The sequence below is a fragment of the Theropithecus gelada genome, chromosome 9, assembly GCF_003255815.1.
Source record: "Theropithecus gelada isolate Dixy chromosome 9, Tgel_1.0, whole genome shotgun sequence".
NCBI lineage: Eukaryota > Metazoa > Chordata > Mammalia > Primates > Cercopithecidae > Theropithecus > Theropithecus gelada.
The window spans coordinates 61,435,543-61,460,207 of NC_037677.1; the positions used below are offsets into that span (position 1 = coordinate 61,435,543).

The following is a 24,665-nucleotide window of genomic DNA, read 5'->3' on the forward strand; positions in this document are numbered from 1 at the left end:
GTAAATATTTGAGATCAGTAGTCTAATCTACCATGCCAGTTTTTTGTGTTGTTTTGTTGTAGAAACAGGGTCTTGCTCTGTTGCCCAGGCTGGAATACAGTGGCACATTCATAGGTTATGTAACCTTGAACTTCTGGGCTCAAGTTATGCCCTACTTTCGCTTCCTGAGTAGCTAGGACTACAGGTGTGTACCATCACACCCAGCTAATTAAAAAATTTTTTGCAGAGACAAGTGTCTCACTGTTGCCCAGGCTGCTCTCAAACTCTTGACCTCAAGTGATCTTCCCACCTCAGACTTCCAAAGTGCTGGGATTATAAGTGTGAGATACCACATCTGGCTCCATCCCAGTTTTTTTAATCATTACAAACCATACTGCAGTGAATGTTCTCCTATATGTGCCCTGGTGCATATTTGCGATAAGTTATTTTCTTTCTTTTTTATTTTATTTTATTTTATTTTTGAGATGGAGTTTCACTCTGGTTGCCCAGGCTAGAGTGCAATGGCACAATCTTGGCTCACTGCAACCTCCATCTCCTGGGTTCAAGTGATTCGCCTGTCTCAGCCTCCCAAGTAGCTGGGATTATAGGCATGCACTACCATGCCTGGCTAATTTTGTATTTTTAGTAGAAACAGGGTCTTGCTCTGTTGCCCAGGTTTCACCCTGTTGGTCAGGTTGGTCTTGAACTCCTGACCTCAGGTGATTCCCCTAAAGTGAATGGGATTAGGGGAATCCTAAAGTGCTGGGATTACAGGCGTGAGCCACCACGCCTGGCCAAGAAGTTATTTTCAGCATATACCTGGAACTGGACTTGCTGGCCCATGGAATACATTCCTCATTCCTCTTCACATTTGCTAGACATTGCCAAGTTGATTTCCAGAGTAGATACAATAATTTACTTTCTCTCCAAGAATATATGAGTTTCTTCCTCTGCATTTCTGTCAACACTTGGTATTATCAGATTTAAATTTTAACAAACTTATGAAAGTAAATTATTGTCTCTTTGTGCTTTTTCTACTCTCTATTTTCTTTATTTCTGCTTTGATCTTTATTATTTCCTTCCGCCTACTAATATTTGGTTGAGTTTGTTCTAGTTTTTCTAGTTCCCTAAAGTGCAATATTAGGTTGTTTATTTAAGGGCTTTCTTCTTTTTCAATGTAGTGTTTATTGTTATCCACTTCCGTCTTAGAATTGTTTTTGGTATATTCCATAGCAAAAACATGTTGTGTTTCCATTTTTGTTTGTCTCAAGAAATTTTTTAAATTTTCTTTTTAATTTCTTCATTGACCCATTATTCAGGAGCATATTGTTTGATTTCCACATCTTTGTAAAGTTTCCAAGGTTCCTCCTGTTACTTATTTCTAGTTTTATATCATTGTGGTCAGAAAAGATACTTGATACAGTTTCAGTCTTCTTAAATTTGTTAAGACTTGTTTTGTGGCCTAACATATGATCTGTCCTGAAGAAGTGTGCATGTACAGGTGAGAAGAATGTGTATTCTGTAGCAGTTGGGTGGAATGTTCTGTGTATCTCTCTTAAGTCCATTTTGTCCAGAGTACAGTTTAAATCTGATGTTTCTTTATTGATTTTCTATCTGGATGATCTGCCCATTAATGAAAGCGGGATGTGGAAGCCCCCTGCTATTATTGTATTGTGATCTCTCTCTCTTTTTAGATCTATTAATATTTGCTTTATATTTAGGTGCACTGAGATTGGGTTCATCTGTATTTACAATTGTCATATCTTCTTAATGAATTGACTCCTTTATTACTAAATAATACCTTCCTTGTCTCTTTTTACAATTTTTGACTTATACTATATTTTATCTAGGTATAGGTACTCCTGCTCTCTTTTGTTTTCTATTTCCAAATATCTTTTTCCCTTTACTTACTTTCAGTCTGTTTGTGTCCTTACTGGTGAAATGAGTCTCTTATAGGCATCATATAGTTGGGTCTTTTAAAAAATTTATTCAGCCATTCTGTTTTTTAGTTGCAGAATTTAGACCATTTATAGTCTCTGTTATTATTGATATGTAAGGACTTTATTACAGCCATTTTGTTACTCATTTTCTGATTGTTTTGTAACCGCTCTCTTTCCTTTGTTGCTGTCTTCTTTGTCTTCCTTTGTGGTTATTTTCTCTGGTAGTGTATTTTAATTCCTTGCCTTTTATTTTTAGTGTATCTATTACAGGATTTTTCTTTGTGGCTACCATGAGGCTTACAAAAAACATAATTAAAACATTATTTCAAGCTGATAACAGCTTAACTTTGATCACAGACACACACAAACTCTACACTTTAAAGTGTTTTAAATAATTTTCTGGTTTTATTTTGCATTTCACTAATGACAAGTGAGGCTTATCATCTCTGCATGTTATTGATTACTTACATTGCCTTTTCTCTGAATTGCCTGTTTATAGTCTCTGCTCATTTTTCTATTTGATTTTCTTTTTTAGTAAAAATAGTTTATATATTCTCATTGAAATCTGTTATATACATTGCAGATCTCTTCTCCTAGTCTGGGGCCTTTTTATTTTGTTTGTAGTAATTTTTTTTTTCTTTTTTTTTTTTTTTGAGACGGAGTCTTGCTCAGTCGCCCAGGCTGGAGTATGGTGGCGCGATCTTGGCTCACTGAAAGCTCCGCCTCCCGGGTTCACGCTATTCTCCTGCCTCAGCCTCCCGAATAGCTGGGACTACAGGCGCCAGCCACTATGCCCGGCTAATTTTTTTGTATTTTTAGTAGAGACGGGGTTTCATGGTGTTAGCCAGGATGGTCTCGATCTCCTGACCTCGTGATCCGCCCTTCTCGGCCTCCCAAAGTGCTGGGATTACAGGTGTGAGCCACCGTGCCTGGCCTTTTTGTGGTGATTTTTAATGCACAGAAGTTGTCAATATTGATATTTTCAAATGTTTCAGTCTTCTCTTTGATAGTTTGTACTGTTATTTTTAACTGCTTTATTAAGATATAGTTAACAAAATAAATAGTACATATTTATAATGTGTTTGATGAGTTTTGACATACTATTCATATGTATTTTCTAGTGAAAGCATCAACACAATTAATATAATGACATGTTTATCACTTCATGAGTTTCTTCATTCCCATTTGTAATATTTCTTTACCTCTTTTTCCTGCCCTCAAAGTCCCAGGCAACCACTAATCTGCTGTCTGTTTTCCATATCCTAACTGATTTTCAGTCTATTTTCTCTATCAATTACTGAGAGAAGGGTGTTGATTTCTGATTTTAGTTTTGAATTTGTTCATACTTTCACTTCTATCAGTTTGGTTTTTTGTTTGTTTGTTCATTTTAGAGATGGGGGGGTCTCACTATGTTGCTTGGCTGGAGTACAGTGGCTGTAAATAGACATGATCATAGTGTACTGCCTGCTCGAACTCCTGGCTCCTGGCCTCAAGTGATCCTCCTAGTCTCAGCCTCCCAAGTAGCTGGGACTACAAGCACATGACCCTGTGCTTGGCTCTAGTTTTTGCTTCACATATTTTGAAACTCTCTTATTAGGTACACACATTTTTAGGATTATTAATATTGTTTGGTGAATTGACCCTCTTATCATTACATAATTGATTCTCTTTATCCATGTGATTTTTTTGTTTGTTTGTTTGCTCTGAAGTCTACATAGCCTGATATTTATATAGCCACTCCAGTTTTCTTCTGATTTTTTTTTATGACTCTCTTTCTATCCTGTTACTTTTAACCTTCTTACATCATTATGTTTTAAATGGGGTTCCTTAGAACTTGAGGATAAATTCAAATAATAAAAAATAAATTAGGGTTCTTGTGGACAACATGTAGCTAGATCTTGTTTTTTATACAGTATGATAGCCTCTATCTTTTAATTACTACATTTACTGATATGCTTGGATTTAGGCCCACCATTTTATTTGTTTTTTTCTTATTTCTCCATCTTTTTATGTTCTTTTTATCCCCTTGCCTGCCTTCTTTTTGGATTATTGAAAATTTTTTAGTATAGTTTGAATTAATCTTTTGGGTTAATATTTCTTTGTATATCTTTATTCTACTTGTGTCTATAGGTATTGTAATATACATACTTAACTTTTTACAGTCTATTAAGAATTTATATTTTACCACTTTCAGTGGAATATAGATAGATATCTTTTCACCATGTAGGTCTCTCCTAACTTTATGTTGTCGTGTCCTATGTGTTATATCTGTATACATAAAAAATTCTACTAGACATTGTCTTGATTTTTTTTAGTAACTATTATACATAAAGAACTTGCAAGGAGAAAATATTATATATGTCCAGATAGTAACTATGTCTGTTGCTCTTTTTAAATTTTTTTAAGTTCCTTTGGTATCATTTTCTTTCCCCCCTGAAGAATAAAATGTCTTTTGAAGCAGGTCTCTTGGTGACAAATTCTCTTGTTTTCCTTCATGTTAGAATTTTTTATTTTGTCTTCATTCATGAAAGCTATTTTCACTTAGGTAAGTAATTCTGGGCTGAAATTATTTTCTTTCAGCAGTTTAAACTGGCTACTTCAAAGATTTTTAATTATCTTTCAAAAAAATATTAAAAGGTTTTTAAAATGAAATTGCTGAGGCAAACAGCATAAGTGAGGAGAGATGGGATCCAAGAATGAAATTCTAAGAAGTGTAAGTATTTAAGGGATAGGCAGAATAATCATCAAAGGAGTTTAAGAAGAAGCAGACAAGATTATATGAAGATGATTATGAGAAATTGGAAATACAGATATATGATCTTAGGCAAATTTTTTAACATCTCTAAATCTAATTTTCTCATTTGTAAAACTGAGATAATAGCAACTAACTTGTATGATTTTGAAAATTAACTTATATGTATTATGTACCTACTTCTTCATGGCCTACTTCATGCCAGTATTTGCTTATAAAGTGACAAGAATTCTCAGTAAGTTCCAGGCTGTCCTCTCATGCCATGCCTCTTGCCCTGACTTTTTTTTTTTTTTTAAACTATAATGAAGATACATAAAGCATCTATTACAAGGCCTACAAAAATACTCAATAAATAACTCATTACAATGATTATAACACAGATGATAAAACCAAGTAGCTTTAATGTCTCTCATATCTGATACGCTGGAACTATACTTTCTTTTGCTAGCTTATATTACCTTGCATTGCTGAAAAATATAAACATTTTAATACATTTTTAGGATAAATTTTAGTGCTAAACACATGTAGAATAATGAAACTGGATCTTCCATCTCTCGTACAAAAATCAACTCAAGATGAATCAAAGACTTAAATATAAAATGTGAGATCGTCAAAATTCTATAGGATAACCTTGGAAAAACTCTTCTGGACATTGGCCTAGGCAAAGAATTCATGACCGAGACTCCAAAAGCAAATGCAACAAAAAGAAAGAAATGGGACCTAATTAAACTAAAGAGCTTCTGCACAGCAAAAGAAATAATCGGAGTAAACAGACAGCCCATAGAATGGGAGAAAATATCTGCAAACTATGCATCTGACAAAGGACTAGTATTGAGTATCTGTAAGGAACTCAAATAAACCAGCAAGAAAAAAGCAAATAATCCCATCAAAAGGTAGAAAAGGATATGAATAGATATTTCTCAAAAGAAGATATACAAATGGCCAACAAAATTATGAAAAAATGCTCAGCATCACTAATCATCAGAGAAATGCAAATTAAAATCACAAAAAGATACCACATTACTCCTGCCAGTAATTAAAAGTCAAAAAACAATAGATGTTGGCGTGGATGTGGTGAAAAGGGAACGCTTTTATACTGCTGGTGGGAATGTAGATTGGTACAACCTCTACGGAAATCAGTATGGATATTCCTTAAAGAACTAAAAGTAGGCCGGGTACAGTGGCTCACAGCTGTAATCCTAGCACTTTGGGAGGCTGAGGTGGGCAGGTCATGAAATCAGGAGTTCGAGACCAGCCTAGCCAGCATAGTGAAACTCCTTCTTTACTAAAAGTACAAAAATTAGCCGGGCATGGTGGCACACGCCTGTAGTCCCAGCTACTCAGGGCTGAAGCAGGAGAATCAGTTGAACCCAGGAGATGGTGGTTGCAGTGAGCCAAGATTGTGCCACTGCACTCTAGCCTGGGCAACAGAGTGAGACTCTGTCTCAAAAAAAAAACAAAAAAAAAAAAACTAAAAGTAGCAGATCTACCATTTGATCCAGCAGTCCCACTACTGGGTATCTGCCCAAATAAAAAGAAGTCATTATATGAAAAAGACTCATGCACATGCATGTTTATAGCAGCACAGTTCACAATTGCAAATATATGGGCTGGGCGTGGTGACTCATGCCTGTAATTCCAGCACTTTGGGAGGCCGAGGCAGGTGGATCACTTGAGGTCATTAATTACGGACCAGCCTGGCCAACATGGTGGAACCCTGTCTTTACTAAAAACACAAAAATTAGTCAGACGTGATGGCACGCACCTGTAATCCCAGATACTCAGGAGGCTGAGGCAGGAGTATTGCTTGAGGCCAGGAGGCAGAGGTTGCATTGAGCTAAAGTCGCACCACTACACTCCAGCCTGGGCAACAGAGCAAGACTCTGTCTCAAAAAACAAACAAACAAACAAACAAACAAACAAAAAAACCACAAAGATATAGAACCAACATAAGTGCCCATCGACCAATGTAAAGAAAATGTGGTATATATATACCATGGAATACTAGTCAGCCATCAAAAGGAACAAAATAATATCTTGTGCAGCAACTTGGATGGAGCTTGAGGCCATAATTCTTTTTTTTTTTTTTTATTTGTGAGATGGAATCTCGTTCTGTCACCCAGGCTGGAGTGCAGTGGCGTGATCTCGGCTCACTGCAAGCTCTGCCTCCCGGGTTCATGCCATTCTCCTGCCTCAGCCTCCCTAGTAGCCGGGACTACAGGCGCCTGCCACCGCGCCCGGCTAATTTTTTTGTATTTTTTTAGTAGAGACGGAGTTTCACCTTGATCTCAATCTCCTGACCTCATGATCCACCTGCCTCGGCCTCCCAAAGTGCTGGGATTACAGGCGTGGGCCACCGCACCCGGCCCCTAAAAGCCATAATTCTAAGTGAAGTTAACTCAGTTGTTGAAAACCAAATATCATGTGTTGTCACTTATAAGTGGGAGCCAAGCTATGAGGTTGTAAAGACACACAGGGTGAGATAATGGACTTTGGGGACTTGGAGTTAGGGTTGGAGCGCGATGAGGGATTAAAGAGTACATATTGGGTACAGTGTACACTACTCGGATAATGGGTGTGCTAAAATCTCAGAATTCACCACCATAGAATTCATCAGTGTAACCAAAAACCTCTTGTACTACAAAAGATATTGAAAAAAAATTAGTGTTAACAAAAAAAGAATCTCTAAATTTTGAGAGATAAAATTTAGACTTCTTAACTAAAATTATTCAGTTTCCATTTACCTAAATTCTAATTTATAGATCTTGAAATGACATATTTGATTCAGTTGCCCTTGTGTCTTTTGACAAAATGAGTTTGACAAAGTCAATTGCCATTGTCTTTAAAACAAGTCTTTTAAATGCTCACTCTGACGCTTAAACTGAGACTATTCTTAACAGTATGTGTGTACATTTACACATACTTTACTTTTACACACATATTATTTGGGTGTGGACTCAAGAAAAGAGGCAACTGCCATAATTAGAAGATTATTAGAGTTAAAATAAAAAAACAGCCCTTTAACCTTCTGAGCCTTGACTTTCTTATCAATAAAAAGGCAAAGGTGTGTTTATATCACACTGTGAGCATTAAATTAAATGACTGAAAGTTCTTTGAATAAAAGTTTAAAAACCATAGAAAACACCTCAGTGAAAACAACATAGCTATAGTCTGGTGTTTCTAAGCTGGGACCAAAAGGTTTGGGTAGCAAACTGAAAGGGAAATCCTGTCATATGGAAGTCACCTAAGTATTATTTTTAAACTACACACGCTATTTTTTCACCTTTCATTCTCCATGCTCTCCCCGCCCCCAATAATTGGGCCTATTAGATTTTCTAGAGAAGTAGTTAGGGACAATAGCTTGAATTACTTCATCCATCCACATTCTCCACACTCCACTTCCAACCATTTTAAGAACTGATCTAATCCAACCATCTCCTTCATTTGGCAGGTAAATAAATCAGAACATAACAAGGTGAAATAATCATTTCTTTCAACTTGAAATCATGAAACTCTTGGCCTACTTCATGTCAGTATTTGCTTATAAAATGACAATAATTCTCAGTGAGTACCAGGCTGTCCTCCCATGCCCCTTCCCCCTCACCTTTTTTTTTTTTGGTATAATGAAGAGCATAAAATACGAAACATAAATCTGTTCCATCTTCTCCATCTCCACAGTTCATGTCACAGAAGTAACCACCTTTAAAATGTTAAGTTACATTTTGAGTTATTCTGGGTATTGCCCTGATAACCTAAAATCTGTGCTATCTAATACAGTAGCTAGTAGCCATATTTGGCTACCGAGCACTTGAAATGTGGCAAGTCTGCGTTGAGATGTATTATAATTACAAGATACACCCCTGATTTTGAAAATGTAGTATTAAAAAATGTAAAACATCTCATTAATATTTTGATTACTACTTAAAATGATACTATTTGGATATACTCAGTTAAATAAAGTATTGAAATTAATTTCACTTGTTTCTTTTTGTCTTTTTAAAAATTTAACGTTATTTTTGGCCAGGCACGGTGGCTCATGCCTGTTATCCCAGCACTTTGGGAGGCTGAGGCGGGCAGATCATGAGGTCAGGAGTTCAGGACCATCCTGGCTAACACGGTGAAACCCTGTCTCTACTAAAAATACACACACACACACAAAAATTAGCTGGGCATGGTGGCACGTGCCTGTAGTCCCAGCTACTCGGGAGTCTAAGGCAGGAGAATCGCTTGAACCCAGGAGGTAGAGGTTGCAGTGAGCCGAGATCATGCCACAGCGCTCTAACCTGGGTGACAGAGTGAGACTCCGTCTCAAAAAAAAAAAAATTAATTAACCTTATTTTTAAATTGACATAACAATTGTACATATTTATGGGGTACCTAGCACTGTTTTGATACATATAATGTATATAGTGATTAGATAAGGATAATTAGCATATCACCATCAAACATCATTTCTTTGTGTCGGTACCTTCCTTCTAGATATTTGAAACTGTGTAATATATTGTCATTAGCTCTACAATGCTATAGAACACTAGAACTTATTCTTCCTATCTAGGTGTAATTTTGTATCCTTTAACAAATCTTTTCTAGTCCCTCCCATTTCCCCTATCCTTCTCAGCCTCTGGTATACCCTGTTCTACTTTCTACTTCTATGAGATCAACTTCTTCTGGCTTCCACATAGGAATGAGAACATGCAGTGTTTAACTTTCTGTTCCTGGCTTATTTCATTTAACATAATGTCAACCAGTTCTATCCATGTTGCCTCAAATGACAGGATTTCTTCCTTTCTACCTTTTTAAAGATGGTTATTAGACAATTTTAAATTACACATGTGACTTGCATTTGTTATTCACACTATATTTCTGTTGGACAGTGCTGATGCAATTAGTAAGCATATATCTCCCTAGTTGATGTACCAGGTTTTACCTGTGAGACATCTGATTCTATTCTGATTCTCATGCCTTTGTAAGGAACCAGGAAGATTTTTGCCTGAAAATCTTTAGGATTTTTTTATCCTTGGTATTCTCAAATTTCACAAGCATACACTGAAGTGTGGGTACTGTTTTGTTCAATATGCTTAGAACACTTGGTAAGGTCTTTTAGTTTGTCTCTCTATAGTTCTGAGAAAGTTTCTGCTAGTATTTTTTTGGATTATTTTCTCCCTATTTCTGAAGGAGAAAGATCCTGTATCTAATTGGATACTAAACCTCTTGGATTGAGTCTCTGTTTTCTATAATTCTGTCTTATATTTTCTATTTTCTATCCTGCTGTCCTTTGGCAGCAGTTTGGGAGGTTACCTTATCCTCATCTTTTGAGAGTATATTTAAAAATAGGGCTGGATGCGGTGGCTCATGCCTGTAATGCCAGCACTTTGGGAGGCTGAGGCGGGTGAATCACCTGAGGTTAGGAGTTCTAGACCTGACCTAGAAGCCTGGCCAACCTGGCAAAACCCCATTTTTACTAAAAATACAAAAATCCGACAGGTATCGTGGCACACATCTGTAATCCCAGCTACTTGGGAGGCTGAGGTAGTAGAATCACTTGAACCTAGGAGGTGGAGGCTGCAGTGAGCCAAGATCATGCCACTGCACTCCAGCTTGGGTGACAGAGCAAGACTCTGTTTCAAAAAAATAAATAAAATAAAATAAAAAATAGGGGAAGATAGGCAATCAAAGTTTTAATTGTCTAGAACTCTTTCTTTTTCTCTGTTCTTTTATCAGAAGCATGTTCTGATAAATATCAGCCTTTATGACTTACACTCTCCTAAATATCTGTCAGGTTGCAAATTAAAATTGTTTCTGACATTTCTTTCTGTGTCATGAATTATCTATTTCTTTTACAGTCAATGGGTCAGTTTGTTTAGGCCTGGCTTCTGGAAGATGAGGCACATTGTAGATAAGAAGAATGTATAACCAAATGTTTAAATTAGGAATGCAAAAAGGTTTTTCTGGGAGCAATGATAATCTGATGATTGTAATAATGTGGGCAGAGTGAGGTAAAGGCCTGAACTAGTGGCAACTGAAAGAAAAGAACTGAATAATTATGCAAGAAAATAAGTGTAACCGAGTACTGATTTCTCCACTCTCAGAACTCCCACAGCACCCTTTTATTGAAGTGATTGTATGCTCCCTTGTAATGTTAATTATTATATCCATATGTCTTTCTAACTAAATTGTGACTTTTCAAGGCAAGGACTGTATCTTATTCATTCATTCTTTTGCAGATATTTATTGATCAAGCACTGTTCGAAATGCTGGGGATAAAGCTGTGTGCAAAGACAAAACTATCCCTGCCCTCAGTGCCACCGAATATATTCACTTAATTTTTCACAGTGCACAGAATCCAGAGCTAGGCATTCCCAAGTAAATAGTTAACATTTAACCCAATTTAAAAATTTAATATTAAGATGGTCTGTTTGTGACTGTTTAGTTGTATTGCAATAGTTTTGTTTTTGTTTTTTTTTTTTGGTATTTAATTATTTTATTTGGACTTGATACAAAAAATTATTATGCATTCAGATTAAACTAATATTCCTTACCTTAATTAAAAGTAATATAGCACCTTGATATAGTGAAAAGAGGACCACTTTGGGAGGAGTCCGGAGTTCTAATTGGACTCTACTGTTGAATAGGTTTGCACATTTTTACCTTCTTAGAACCTTACTTTTCTAATATGTAAAATAAAAGGGTTGGTATCTGTTAGCACTCACACTTTGAATCTGAAAGTGGAGCAAAATATTCATTCCTGTGGCCTTTGAATAAATGTTTTGTACTTTTAATTGAATGACTGGAAACAAAACCAAGAGCAGACAGCTCTTTATATGTTTCACTTGAGTTATAATCAGTAGCTAAATGTTTTTTCCTTTTCTTTTACAGACTTGGGTCTGGATCAATATATAATAAAACGCTTTGATGGAAAGGTGAGCAAACTATGACTCTTCTATACATATATCCTATTATTTACTGAGAAGATTTTTAAGTTCCTCTATAGTTATGTGTGAGAAATGACTGAATACCTGTTTATCTTATCAAAAGAGCATGCTTAGGTTAGGGGGTCTGTGCCTCCATGTGCCTCTACAGAAAGAGGCAGAAGGTTCTATATTTTTCCATGTAAGGTAACTCTTATGTATTGCCTGCTATTTATATTAAGGGCTAATTCAGTGTTTGTTGACTTTTGAATGTTAACTCAATAGTCATCATAAAGATTAATAAGCCCCCCAATATTGTATTGGCATTTCTTACAAAACGCTTCCCTGATTTGACCTTTCTCAGACTTTGTGATCGTGTCTAGCAATAATCTTAACTAGAAAATTACAAAGGTCCTTGTAGTGCTTTTGTAATAATTATGAAGACTATTCCAGATTTGCCTATAAGTTTGCACTATACTTATTTTTAGTTATTTATACCTGAATAAATAATATAACAAATTATTTTTAGGTATAGAAAATGAGACTTTCAGTTTTATTATCTCATAAAGCAGTCAAACATGTTTTTTCCTTTCAGGCCAGATTCTCCAAAAAGAAAATATTACACAGGGTCAGAAAGAAAAGTAAAGGGTCAATTTTACAGAGGAGGAAGAAAGCACTTCAGAAAGAAGAAAGAGCCAGGCATGGCTCTGCAGAGCACAATGAACAGGAAGTCAGAAGGAAAATCATGGAGTGGCTGGAAAAGGCAGGATCACAAAAAAGGGTCTAGATGGGAAGAGGTCAGGGTTAGTAGAAACTGATGACTTTTGCAGAAATGTGCCAATTCCTGCATTATTACATAAAACTCCATATCCTGGTAAGGTGGAGAGATAAGTGTCGAGCTCTTTTATACAAGTGAAAATAATGAATAGCTGCCTTAAGATTTGAGAGATCTCAGCTAAGGCTACCTGTGTAAAAATTACCTTTCCTATTAAGGTGGCACAGTGCCTAAAATGCCTCTATCTGTGAATATCGTCATTTTAAAGTCACATATTCTAAAAGAATGATCAGAAAGGAAGGGCACTGAACTAGATGTTAGGAGACCTAGGCTCAAGATCCTAACTCTGCTTTGGGACAGTTTCATCTTTTCTCTGATCCTTGGTGTCTCTGCTTTATCTATAGTAAAGTACCGTATCCAACGTGAGGACTTACTGCAACACTTCTGATTTCAGAGTCTTTGGAGGGTCAGGTCCCTATCTTACCTGTTCTTGTGTCACTCAGAGTCCAGCGTGGGCTGGCCCATAGGAGGCAAACAATAAATGTTTAATGACTTGCAAAAAATCAACTACAGTAGTCAATCACATATTCCTTGATGGAGGTGGAGGTCTGACTCATAAAGTCAGTAATAACTTACAGCAAATTCATTTTAATAAATAACTTTTTTTTTTTTTTTTGAGATGGAGTCTCGCTCTGTCACCCAGGCTGGAGTGCAGTGGAGCGATCTCAGCTCACTGCAAGCTCCACCTCCTGGGTTCACGCCATTCACCTACCTCAGCCTCCCAAGTAGCTGGGACTACAGGCGCCCGCCTCCACACCTGGCTAATTTTTTTGTATTTTTAGTAGAGACGGGATTTCACTGTGTTAGCCAGGATGGTTTCAATCTCCTGACCTCGTGATCCACCCGCCTCTGCCTCCCAAAGTACTGGGATTACAGGCGTGAGCCACTGCGCCCGGCAATAAATGACTTATTTTGGTTATTTGGAGAATCACCTGAACCCAGGAGGCAGAGGTTGCAGTGAGCCAAGATCATGCCATTGCGCTCCAGCCTGGGCAACAGAGCGAGACTCTGTCTCAAAAAAAAAAAAAAAGAGAAAAGACTAAAAGAAAAAAAAGAAACCTTATGTAATGAAGAGTGCCAGATTCATTTAGTGTTTGATCAGTTTAAAAGTTTTCCATGTTTTTTTGTTACATATGAAGTCTTTCGCCTGGTAATTGTAACTGTCAGTACTTTCTCAATTGTCAGTCTTTTCATTTTTCTTTCTTTCTTTCTTTCTTTCTTTCTTTCTTTCTTTCTTTATTTATTTATTTATTTTTTTTTTGAGATGGAGTCTCGCTCTGTCGCCAGGCTGCAGTGCAGTGGCGCCATCTCAGCTCACTGCAACCTCTGATTCCCTGGTTCAAGCGATTATTCTGCCTCAGCCTCCTAAGTAGCTAGGATTACAGTCACACACCACCACACCCAGCTAATTTTTGTGTTTTTAGTAGAGATGGGGTTTCACCATGTTGGCCAGGATGGTCTTGATCTCCTGACCTCATCATCCGCCCACCTCAGCCTCCCAGAATGCTAGGATTACAGGTGTGAGCCACCATCATTTTTCTTTAGATCTTCATGACTTTTTTGTTCTCTCATTCAGAAAATCTTAATTCTTAAGTAGCTGCTTCTAGAATATATGAATTCTAAGACAATTTTCTGTTTAAAAAAACAATTTGTGTAATAATGATATTGTAGTAATTTTGTGCATTATGACCAGAAATGTAGTTAGAAAGCTAAACACCTAAGAGGAATTTCTTTTTAGACTTGCTTTGATTTTTAAATGGATAATTTTTTCCCTCTTCCTCTGTTTTTTTTTTTTTAATTTGTAAGGTAAACTATTAAATGCTTAGAGAAAGAATTATTTACTCCTATTGTCTTAGCCCCCATTATCTTAACTTTTAGCACACCATTTAACAAAGTCCAAAATTTGACCAGTAACAAACACTAGATTATTTTATTGCCTTCTAATTGAATTAAACTTCAGACTTTTTGTCATTGAAAGTAAGAACAAATATAAAAATATTTTCCTGGGATGTTTTAAATTTGTACCTGAATAATGGAACCTCCAGATGCAAAATAGGAAAGAGTGGCCCAACTGATATTGACAAATAATTGAGTAGTTAATTCTTGTTTTGCTAAAATCTCTTTCTCCTGATCCGTTTAATTAACTGGAAGGTTCCCTGTAAGAAGTAAATGAGACATTACTATTTCAACTGATAGTCAGTGAGAACTGAATTTAATTAAGCAGCTTTTGAATTTGTAGGTGAATCTTTTTCCAGAGCCCATTATTACTTTATGTTAATAGACACTAATACTTTTAGAATACTAGCAATTTCTCTTGTAGAAAAGTTATGAAATACATTATTATTGTCACTTGTATCTACTATCATAGGCCTTGTATAAAGAATGGTAACAGCTATGGTTACCATTGGTTTTAAGAATATGTTTTGGCCGGGCGCGGTGGCTCAAGCCTGTAATCCCAGCACTTTGGGAGGCCGAGTCGGGCGGATCACGAGGTCAGGAGATCGAGACCATCCTGGCTAACACGGTGAAACCCCGTCTCTACTAAAAAATACAAAAAAACTAGCCGGGCGAGGTGGCGGCGCCTGTAGTCCCAGCTACTTGGGAGGCTGAGGCAGGAGAATGGCATGAACCCGGGAGGCGGAGCTTGCAGTGAGCTGAGATCCGGCCACTGCACTCCAGCCTGGGTGACAGAGCGAGACTCCGTCTCAAAAAAAAAAAAAAAAAAAATATGTTTTGTAGATAAGTGGTATTATTTTTAAAATATGAGACTAGGTTTAAAAGTTTAAAACTTTAAATCTTGAAAGAGTTCGGATTTTATCTTAGAAGACATTTGAAAATTATTATAGCTTATTAGCATTATTATAGAGATGGTAATACAAAATATATTCTGACATTATTATTATTATTTTGAGACTGAGTTTCGCTCATGTCGCCCAGGCTGGAGTGCAATGGCATGATCTCGGCCCACTGCAACCTCTGCCTCCAGAGTTCTCAAGCGATTCTCCTGCCTCAGCCTTCCGAGTAGCTGGGATTACAGGCGTCCACCACCATGCCCGGCTAATTTTTTTTGTATTTTTAGTAGAGACGGGGTTTTACCATGTTGGCCAGGCTGGTCTTGAACTCCTGAACTCCTTGAATTACCTGACCTCAGGTAATCCATCCACCTCACCCTCCCGAAGTGTTGGGATTACAGGTGTGAGCCACCATGCCTGGCTGGCTTTTGTTTTAATGTAATATGTTGTAGATTCTTTCTAAATGCACCTTCCTGTGTTGAATCCTTCTTGTGAAAAACAAAAACAAAAAAGCCCCTTCCCCTAGTATCCCTGTATTCTACTAACAATTTGTCAATACAGTGATTTCATGAATTTTGGATTATTTATTTAAGGAAAACTAAATTTTTTTATTTGTTTTGTTTATCGTCTTTTGTGATTTTACCATCTAGTTGGCCTATAAAACAATTATTTCTAAGTAGGGCCTTTATTTTACATTACTGTTAAATATTCTTTTCATGTAATCATTTAGTTGCTCTCTTTTATTTGCATGATTTATTTCAAGTGGTTTGTAGCCTTCTTTATTTTCCCATTTTCTCTTACCCCTTTTTTCCCCTCAGCAAACCAAAGATAGAAATTATATTTTGTATTTCCTGTGTCTATTGCGTGTAATAGACAACTTTCTCCACATCAAATGTCACCATGTTTTCTTATAAAGTCACAGAATAAAATTGCATGGTATAGATAAAATTGTTTCTTAAGCAAGGAATACCAACTTCCACAATGTTGATGCAATCCTCTTATCTCTTCTAAAAACTATAAAGCTTATACCCTATTTTCAAGCAATAAAATTGTCTATTGAAACTAATTGTTCATTATCATCATACCACCATGTATTTCTTTTTTAGAGAACAGATTTGTTATTCTTTCCTACCTATTGATTCCCCTTTCCCCCAACCTCTCCCTGAACATTTCAGAAATACTGCCTCTGAATTGAGTTTTTTCCGTTACTTGGAACTACAGTCCCCTCAGAACCTTGACAATCTCTCGTATAGTCAAAACCAAGAAAGGGAAGTATTGATTATAGTGTTTATAACAGATAATATGATTAGTAGAGGAACAGATGGAAGTCATACTTGAAAATCAAAGCTTTGATATTACTACATTCTCTTTTACTAGGTGAAAGGTCTTTTTGAAAATATTAACAAATTAACTTTAAAATATCATTCCTTTTGGGGGAAATTGTTGGTTCTTCTAAAGAGAATATGAACACATTTTTTCCTATAATGTAATACTTCTTGGTGCTTTATTCAAGTTGTAATTATTTACTTTATTTCTCAGATAAAATAAGACCCTAGAATAAGGTCAAGTGTAGTTTTACTCCTTGACGTATATAGTAAGTTGTTAAGGAATTTTCTGTCTTTTAAGAGTTAAATGTATTGAAGATTGAGGAAATGTAAATTAGAACATAGGGTACTAAAAGTCTCATGGGACAGGGTTTGATGAATATCCACATTTATTTGAACTACTCTAGTGAAATTTAGATAACAGGTTATAATGTGACATGTAATTCTGCATTGTTAATTAGCCACGTCTTTCTTTCCCTCTCTCTCAGCTTCCAGAGACCTGAAACCAGTCAAGTGGAAATTCTTGGTTAATTAATATATTTATTCAGGTTTTTGGCTAAATGTGAATATGTAAATATAATTTGATTAGTCTTTCTTGTTATCTGTGTTTTCATTTGCCCTATCAATCCCATTTTTAAAGTAGGGTGTATCATTTATTTCTGTATTCTTTTTCTTTATATAGGGAAATTCTTGCTTTAAAAACACTGTAACAGATGCCAAGAGAATATAAGTATTTCCTTGAAGCCAGAAGTTCCTCACAGATGTTTCAAAGTCACATGTTACTTTGGGCATGATGACTGGGCTCTTTTTTAAAACCCCATTTTCGCTCATTGGTTGTCAGTGGTTTATTTTTTTTGGTTTAAAGTGTAATTTCTGAGCTGGTCCCGGAGACTCAGGCCTGTAATCCTAGCACTTTGGGAGGCCGAGGCAGGCGGATCACTTGAGGTCCGGAATTTGAGACCAGCCTGGCCAACATGGTAAAAATCCCATCTCCACTAAAAATCTAAAATAGCTGGGCATAGTGGTGCACACCTGTAATCCCAGCTACTTGGGAGGCTGAGACAGATCGCTTGAACCTGGGAGGCGGAGGTTGCAGTGAGCTGAGTTGGCACCACTGCACTCCAGCTGGGCAACAGAGCAAGACTGTCTCAAGAAAGAAAAAAAAGAAATGTGACATTTCTAAATGAAAAATGCTTGACTATATTTGTCTTGTGGGAATTATCGCCAATAATAAGAAGCTTTTTGAGTGCTTATTATGTTCCAGGCTTACACATAATTACTCATTTAGTGCACACAACCACTATCTTAGCTGTCTATTTTTATCATCATTTTACGGATTGAGAAAATAGGGGCTAGGCATGGTGGCTCACACCTGTAATCCCAGTGCTTTAGGAGACCGCTTGAGCTCAGGGGTTCCAGACCACCCTTCTCAACAAAAACTACAAAAAGTAGCCAGGTATGGTGACGCATGCCTCTAGTTTCAGTTACTCAGGAGGATCAGGTGGGGGGACTGCTTGAGCCCAGCAGGTAGAGGCTGCAGATTGTGCTACTGCACTTCAGCCTGGGCAACAGAGTGAGACCCTGTCTCAAAAAAACAAGCAAACAAAAAAACAAAACAAAGAAAAGAAAAGAAAGTACAGAAAAGATAAGAAACCAGCCTAAAATCATATAGCTAGGATTCCAAATTCTCTTGAACACTATGTGATACTACCTTCTGAATGTCTAATCCAGTTGTCTATATGACCTTTTTTAAAAAGTTTACTGCTTTAATACTATTTGCTCAAAAAACCTTGATGTTTCACTTTCTTTTTGGTAAGAGTTGAAGTTAATCTTTTCTGCTTTGATAAAGTACAGCTATAAATTCATACTAACCTCAGAAACCACATAACACGGCTGGGCGCGGTGGCTCAAGCCTGTAATCCCAGCACTTTGGGAGGCCGAGACGGGCGGATCATGAGGTCAGGAGATCGAGACCATCTTGGCTAACACAGTGAAACCCCGTCTCTACTAAAAAATACAAAAAACTAGCTGGGCGAGGTGGCGGGCACCTGTAGTCCCAGCTACTCGGGAGGCTGAGGCAGGAGAATGGCGCAAACCCAGGAGGCGGAGCTTGCAGTGAGCTGAGATCCGGCCACTGCACTCCAGCCCGGGCGACAGCGCGAGACTCCGTCTCAAAAAAAAAAAAAAAAAAAGAAACCACATAACACTTCATTTTAAAGAAAGAAAATATGGGATATATACATTTTAATATCTGAATTTAAAAATCAGAATATAAATTTTACTGTTATTGGCTCCATTATCTTTTCATATACCATGAGCTCCACTTGGCATCTTGAGAAGTGCTCAGTCTTTTTTTTTTTTGAAGCCAAGATTGCGCCACTGCACTCTAGCCTGGTCAACAGAGTGAGACTCTGTCTCAAAAAAAAAAGAATGTAATTAATTTACAAAAGTGAACTGAGGAACAAATTCAACATATCCTTTCACACCTGCTGGAATTTATTTTTGTTTTTAGTTACAGATTTTGCCATCTTCCTTCTTTCCCATCCAAAGTTCTTTAAATTATTTTAAAAACATTTACTCAGTTGTCTCTCCTCTTACAAATTAGCAACTTTAGTTCTTTTTTACATACCACAACCCTAAAAAAAAAAACATCTGGCTTTGGTATCTGAAATATTTTCCAAGGCATTTCCATTTTGAGTATCTCAGTACTCTGTTTGGCAGCTGTGTGTAAATGGTTAGTAGATGTTATAAAGCATGCTGAATTGGTATGAAAAACAATCTTGTGGATTGCTGAACTTCTTTATGTGTAATAGAGTGGTAAGAAGACAGTGGACTTTGGATATAGACAGTCATGTATTTAAATGGAGGCTTTCCCACATAGTTGATGGGTAACCTTGAGCAAGAGACCAGTTAACCTCTCTGTCAGTTACATTCTCAGTAATATTGGGACAATAGGTAAAGTATCTAGCTCTACAAATTATAGCTGTTTTGCATAACTTTGAGCCCTATACTCAGTTTATGAAAGGAGTTCTCTGCTGTCATATATATGATCTTCTTTCTTCGTTTGCGTGAAAAGCTGCAGACTAGTATACCCTCTGTGTAATTGTTCTCTCCACAGCCCTTTCCTTCCCAGTTCAATTAGCTGTAAAAGTCTCCTGTGCTATCTCTGTAATGACCAACTAGCCCAGGTTAAATACCGAGTCCATTAACAAAGAGAGGCCTCTAGTTCGATTTCACATATCTGAGTTGTCCTGTGTTCACAGTGATTCACCTCATTCCTGTGCTGTAAAATCCCTTGGGCTCTGTCACATAAGTTCCAGCTGTAGGCTTGTAAATTGTTAATAGCATATATTTTTCAGTCAAGAAATTTTACAGTGCTACTCAGTGTGGTTAGAATAGGATGGTAAATATAGGTCAAATTTTATTTCATGGTCAGGATGACTATTTTTTTAATACTAATGTGGATATCACTTTATTTAATGCAACATAATTTTGGAGACCTTTTTCTAAGGAGCCATTCTGTACTCTTTCTTAGAGTAGTTACTGATTATCTGAACTCATCCATATTTGATTGCCTATATTAATATGAGTGGCAAAGCAACTATTTTGCCATAAAGTTAAAAAAATTATGTAAATGAAATGGTATTGAGACATCGTCGTTTTGTTTCATTGTGCCTAGTAGATAATATCTAAAACATTTCTATGTATTCCTCATTTGCTACTTCCAGGTGTTCAGTAATGTTATTACAGGTTTTAACTGTTTCTTTGTGTGTTTTGTTTTGTGATATGTATATTTGATTGGTTTGTTCATATAATCAAACAATGTCAATGTTTTTTCTTTTTCTCATCTTCTGATTAGGATTTCTGGCAGGTACTGATTCAGCAGCATGTGCTTTAAATTATTTAATGCTCCAAAATCCATAGTAATGCTTCAGGAACAGAAGTTCAGTGCATGATGCGTATGTTCTTGCCCTGCTCCCTTCAGAATGATTTCGTTCCTGTCACTTTAAATTAACATACTTTATCTTTAATATGACAATCCAAGCACTGCACAAGTCCTTGAGAATTTAATACCCAGCATGATTGAAAAGGAAGTTTTAACATTATATGTTACACAAAAGGTTAAGAAACGTTGTTTTAATCACTCTTATTAAGTATAAGAGGTACTTATTAATTGAGTCACTTAAATGGTCTTACTTGGAGGCCAGGTCTGGTGGCTCATGCCTGTAATCCCAACACTTTGAGAGGCAGGGGCAGGAGGATCGCTTGAGCCCAGGAGTTCGTGACCAGCCTGAGCAACATAGCAAGACCTAATCTCTATGAAAACATTTAAAAACAGTAGTAGTCCTAGCTACTCAGGAGGCTGATGTGGGAAGATCGCTTGACCCAGAAGTTGGAGGTTATAGTGAGCTATGATTGTGACACTACTCCAGCCTGGGTGACAGAGTGAGACCCTGTCTCTAAAACAAAAATAAAAGTCTTATTTGGGATATTATGTTCCTACTTGAACTGTAACTGATGAGACAACAGTAACTTCAAGTTAAAAATTATTCTTTTTTTCTTTTGAAATTTCTTACATGATAAATACAAATAAGCAGTTGCTTGGTTGCACTCTGCGCAATAAAATAGCTTAAGGGGAGATAAATGGGACACCTAGAAAGACTGTTATTTTGCTTTTCTGAGCTAATCAATGACTTTAACTTGGAAAAGCAACTAAATATTTGGAGAAAACCATGAAAAGAATATGTATAGGCTGGCAAAGGAGATCTTCAAGGACACTGCTAAAAGTACTTTTTAAATTGGTCTTTGAAGGCTTGGGCTCTTTAATGATAATTTATAAATTATTAAAATTTATTCATTAAAAGATTACTCTCACATTTCTGGTGGTTGGCAGTCTTAAAAATATAAATTAAACTGAATTGTAGTAATTAAATATAAATTAAGCTGAATTATAAACATCATTTGGTTTAAAATAGCTAATGATATAACTAACGAAGACCACAGGGTGCCCTTTATTTGTATAGTACACTTTTTCTGTGCTTCTTAATGGAGTGTATTTTTTTTTTTTTTTTTTTTTTTTTTAGACGGAGTCTCGCTCTGTTGCCTAGGCTGGAGTGCAGTGGCGCGATCTCGGCTCACTGCAAGCTCCGCCTCCCGGGTTCATGCCATTCTCCTGCCTCAGCCTCCCGAGTAGCTGGGACTACAGGCGCCCGCCACCACACCCAGCTAATTTTTTTGTCTTTTTCAGTAGAGATGGGGTTTCACCGTGTTAGCCAGGATGGTCTCCTGACCTCATGATCCGCCCGCCTCGGCCTCCCAAAGTGCTGGGATTACAGGCATGAGCCACCACGCCCGGCCTGGAGTGTATTTTTGGTAGTCCCCTTACCAGACCCTCAAATTAGGTATCCTATTATTGGTACAATAGATTATCTTCCTAAATACCTTTGCCTTTAACTGCATTCTGAACCAAACCGACAAATACATTAAAAATTATGTCAGAGTAATGTATGGATGATCCCATTATCGATGTTTCTAATCCTGAGAATTCTATTTTAGAGTACCGAGTAGATCAGGTAAGACACACCTGTGATTGAGGCCAGCCACTTCCGGTTCTCTAATTATGGTAGGACAGTTTGTAGAGGGTAGCTAAAAACTCTTCCTCTCCTTTAATAATTGTATGGCTTACGGCTGGAAGATTTAAAATGGCTGGACTTGGATAGGTGTCCTTACTAATTAAGAATAGATTCGAGAGGCAGCAGTTGGGAAGTGCTTAAAAGTCTCTGGAATCTGCAGCATTAAGTAGTCAACATTAGGTGACAAAAGAGCACCAGTCTTCTTTAAACTCTCACTATTTAAGGTAATGTCCTTGGTTGATCAGGGATTCAAAATCAAGCTTTTCTGTATTCTTAAGGCTATCTTATGAATAAACTTTTTATATTAAAGAATAATAAACCTTTTCTTAGGTAGTGGGAGAATTGTTTACCTATATTGGGTTCTATGAATATCACTCATTTTGGTGGCACTAGTATGAATCCTTTAAGCTTCCAAAGGTCAATGAACAGTTACTTTGTAGAAGAGGCATTTCTTGCTTGCTTCCTTGCAGTGACTTGTTCTTTGCATGCTAAGTTTCTATTGCCTGTGGAAAGTCTGGGATCATTTTGTTTTCCTGGTACCATAGAATGCTGTTCTTCAGATGCAGTTTATTAATGCTGTTAAATACTTAGACTGCTGTGAGGAGTATCCATAATGTCTCTTTCCAGTCTCTGAGTTCCACCACTACTAAAGTTTGTTAATCTAACCCATGTGTTTGATTATTTAAGTTGAGAAAATAAATAATAATATAATCATTAAGTGTGCCAAAGGAGGGTGTAGTTTACTTAGTTGTCTCAAATATTCAGATTCCTATTAAAATATCTTTAAATCCATTTTTATTTTAGATTATGTTGTGTTTGAATTTGGGGTCAATGAACCCATTTGATTTATCATTGTTGGTTTGAAAACATAAACATGACTAACCATTGCATTTCTTACACCTTCATCTTTAGCTTTTTCATCATAAAACAAGATTCAAAATTCACTTTGCTATCAGACAATTTTCTTTAGTTCCAGGCTAACTTCTTTTTTCTTATATTTTAGCACATTCTAGCATGTTTTAAGGTCACACAATTAAAGTTCTATAAGAGGTATACTAAACAAGTTATTTCTCCTTCTATTCTGGTAAAACGAGTTCTCAACTTAGCCTGAACATCTATTTATGATCTTTGGTTGTAGAGAATGTGTGAGGATAGTCCTTTATTTGCATATTTGTTTTTGGCATGATGTATTTTTTAAAATTCTAAACTTGAATGAAAAACTTCACCAATTACAAATTAATCTAACATTTATTAATTAAAAATTAAAGAACATTACACTCTTGAAGTGATGCACATTTCAAAATGATCAAAATATGCATTTGAGTAAGTGAAAGCCTTAAAAAAAAATGTACGCCTATATCATTGGCTTGGACTTTCTTTCCCCTTCAACTTCAAGTTAAGTTAGCAGATACATACTAAGCCCCAAGGTCAATATTTTATGGTAGTGAAGTGTTTCAAAAATATTCAGTCCTGGTTAACATTTTCCAGAAATTGGGAACAATATAGATATCAGTGTGTTCCTGTGTAGTTGATACAATGTAACATAAAATGATTCATGACATGGGCTCTGGAGTCTCCTGCCACTTAATAGTATTGTCACCTTTGGCTATTTATGTAACTTCTCTAAACCTGAGTGTTCTTATCTGTAAAGTGCAGATAATAGTATGCAGTGAGGACTTAAAGAGATAATGCAAATATAAAGTACCTAGCACAGTGCCTGGCATTTACTAAAGAGAGTAAATCAAATGAGATACTAACACCTGTAACTGAGGTCAGCCACTTCCAGTTCATATACTTCCAGAATATGCAAAGTATAATGCTTAAGTTCTTCATGGTCTTTAATGGTGTCTTTAATGGTCAGTGGTCCTTAAGGGATACTTATAAATGTTTGTTTGTTTTCAAAATTGATTTTAAAATCCTTCATCAAAACGGTTTCCTGGGAGGTGATAGTTACTAAAACAGTTTAGATCAAGGTTGTGAATGGTGATCCTCAGAGTGAAACTTTAAGTTTTGTTCTTATGATACATTTTTTTCTTATACAAATTTTTTCCAAGTGAAAGGAGGTGAAATCACTATATTGACTTAGTTTTCAAGATTTTTACTTGAGACTAGTTTTACATTAAGTGGTAGAGAAACCTTTTATAACCCAAGTGACTAAAGCCAACACTGCTGCTCATCTCAGGACTGTTCTTTTTAGCAATGATCCATTTGAGTGGCCAAAGTTCAAAATTAAATTCTTAGATTTAGGTAGCAGATAATCAAGTCATAGAACACAGATTCCTCTGCTCAAAGCTGTTTTGAAGCTAGTATGCAGAAATAACATGGTAGAAAATAGTAGAGTTGTAGATTTTCTCCTTCCAGAGTTTTGATAATACCTCGTTCAGATGCTGAGTATTAAAACAATCCTTTTCAGTAAAGTTGTATCATTTCTTTAAAGTTAATGCCATTCCAGTAGACTTTTAAAATGTTTTATTATTGCTTTTTAATCAAATCATCTGCCA

The 24,665-nt window shown here is 36.5% G+C and overlaps 1 protein-coding gene across 1 annotated transcript in view; it reads left to right on the forward strand.

Annotated features, from left to right (window-relative positions):
• Nucleotides 1-24,665, forward strand: part of MICU1 (mitochondrial calcium uptake 1) — a 244,446-nt gene that overhangs the window by 73,115 nt on the left and 146,666 nt on the right. The window contains exons 5-6 of the mRNA XM_025395548.1: nucleotides 11,548-11,591; nucleotides 20,391-20,402. Coding sequence (XP_025251333.1) covers nucleotides 11,548-11,591; nucleotides 20,391-20,402 — 56 coding nt within the window. The remainder of the gene's footprint in view (nucleotides 1-11,547; nucleotides 11,592-20,390; nucleotides 20,403-24,665) is intronic.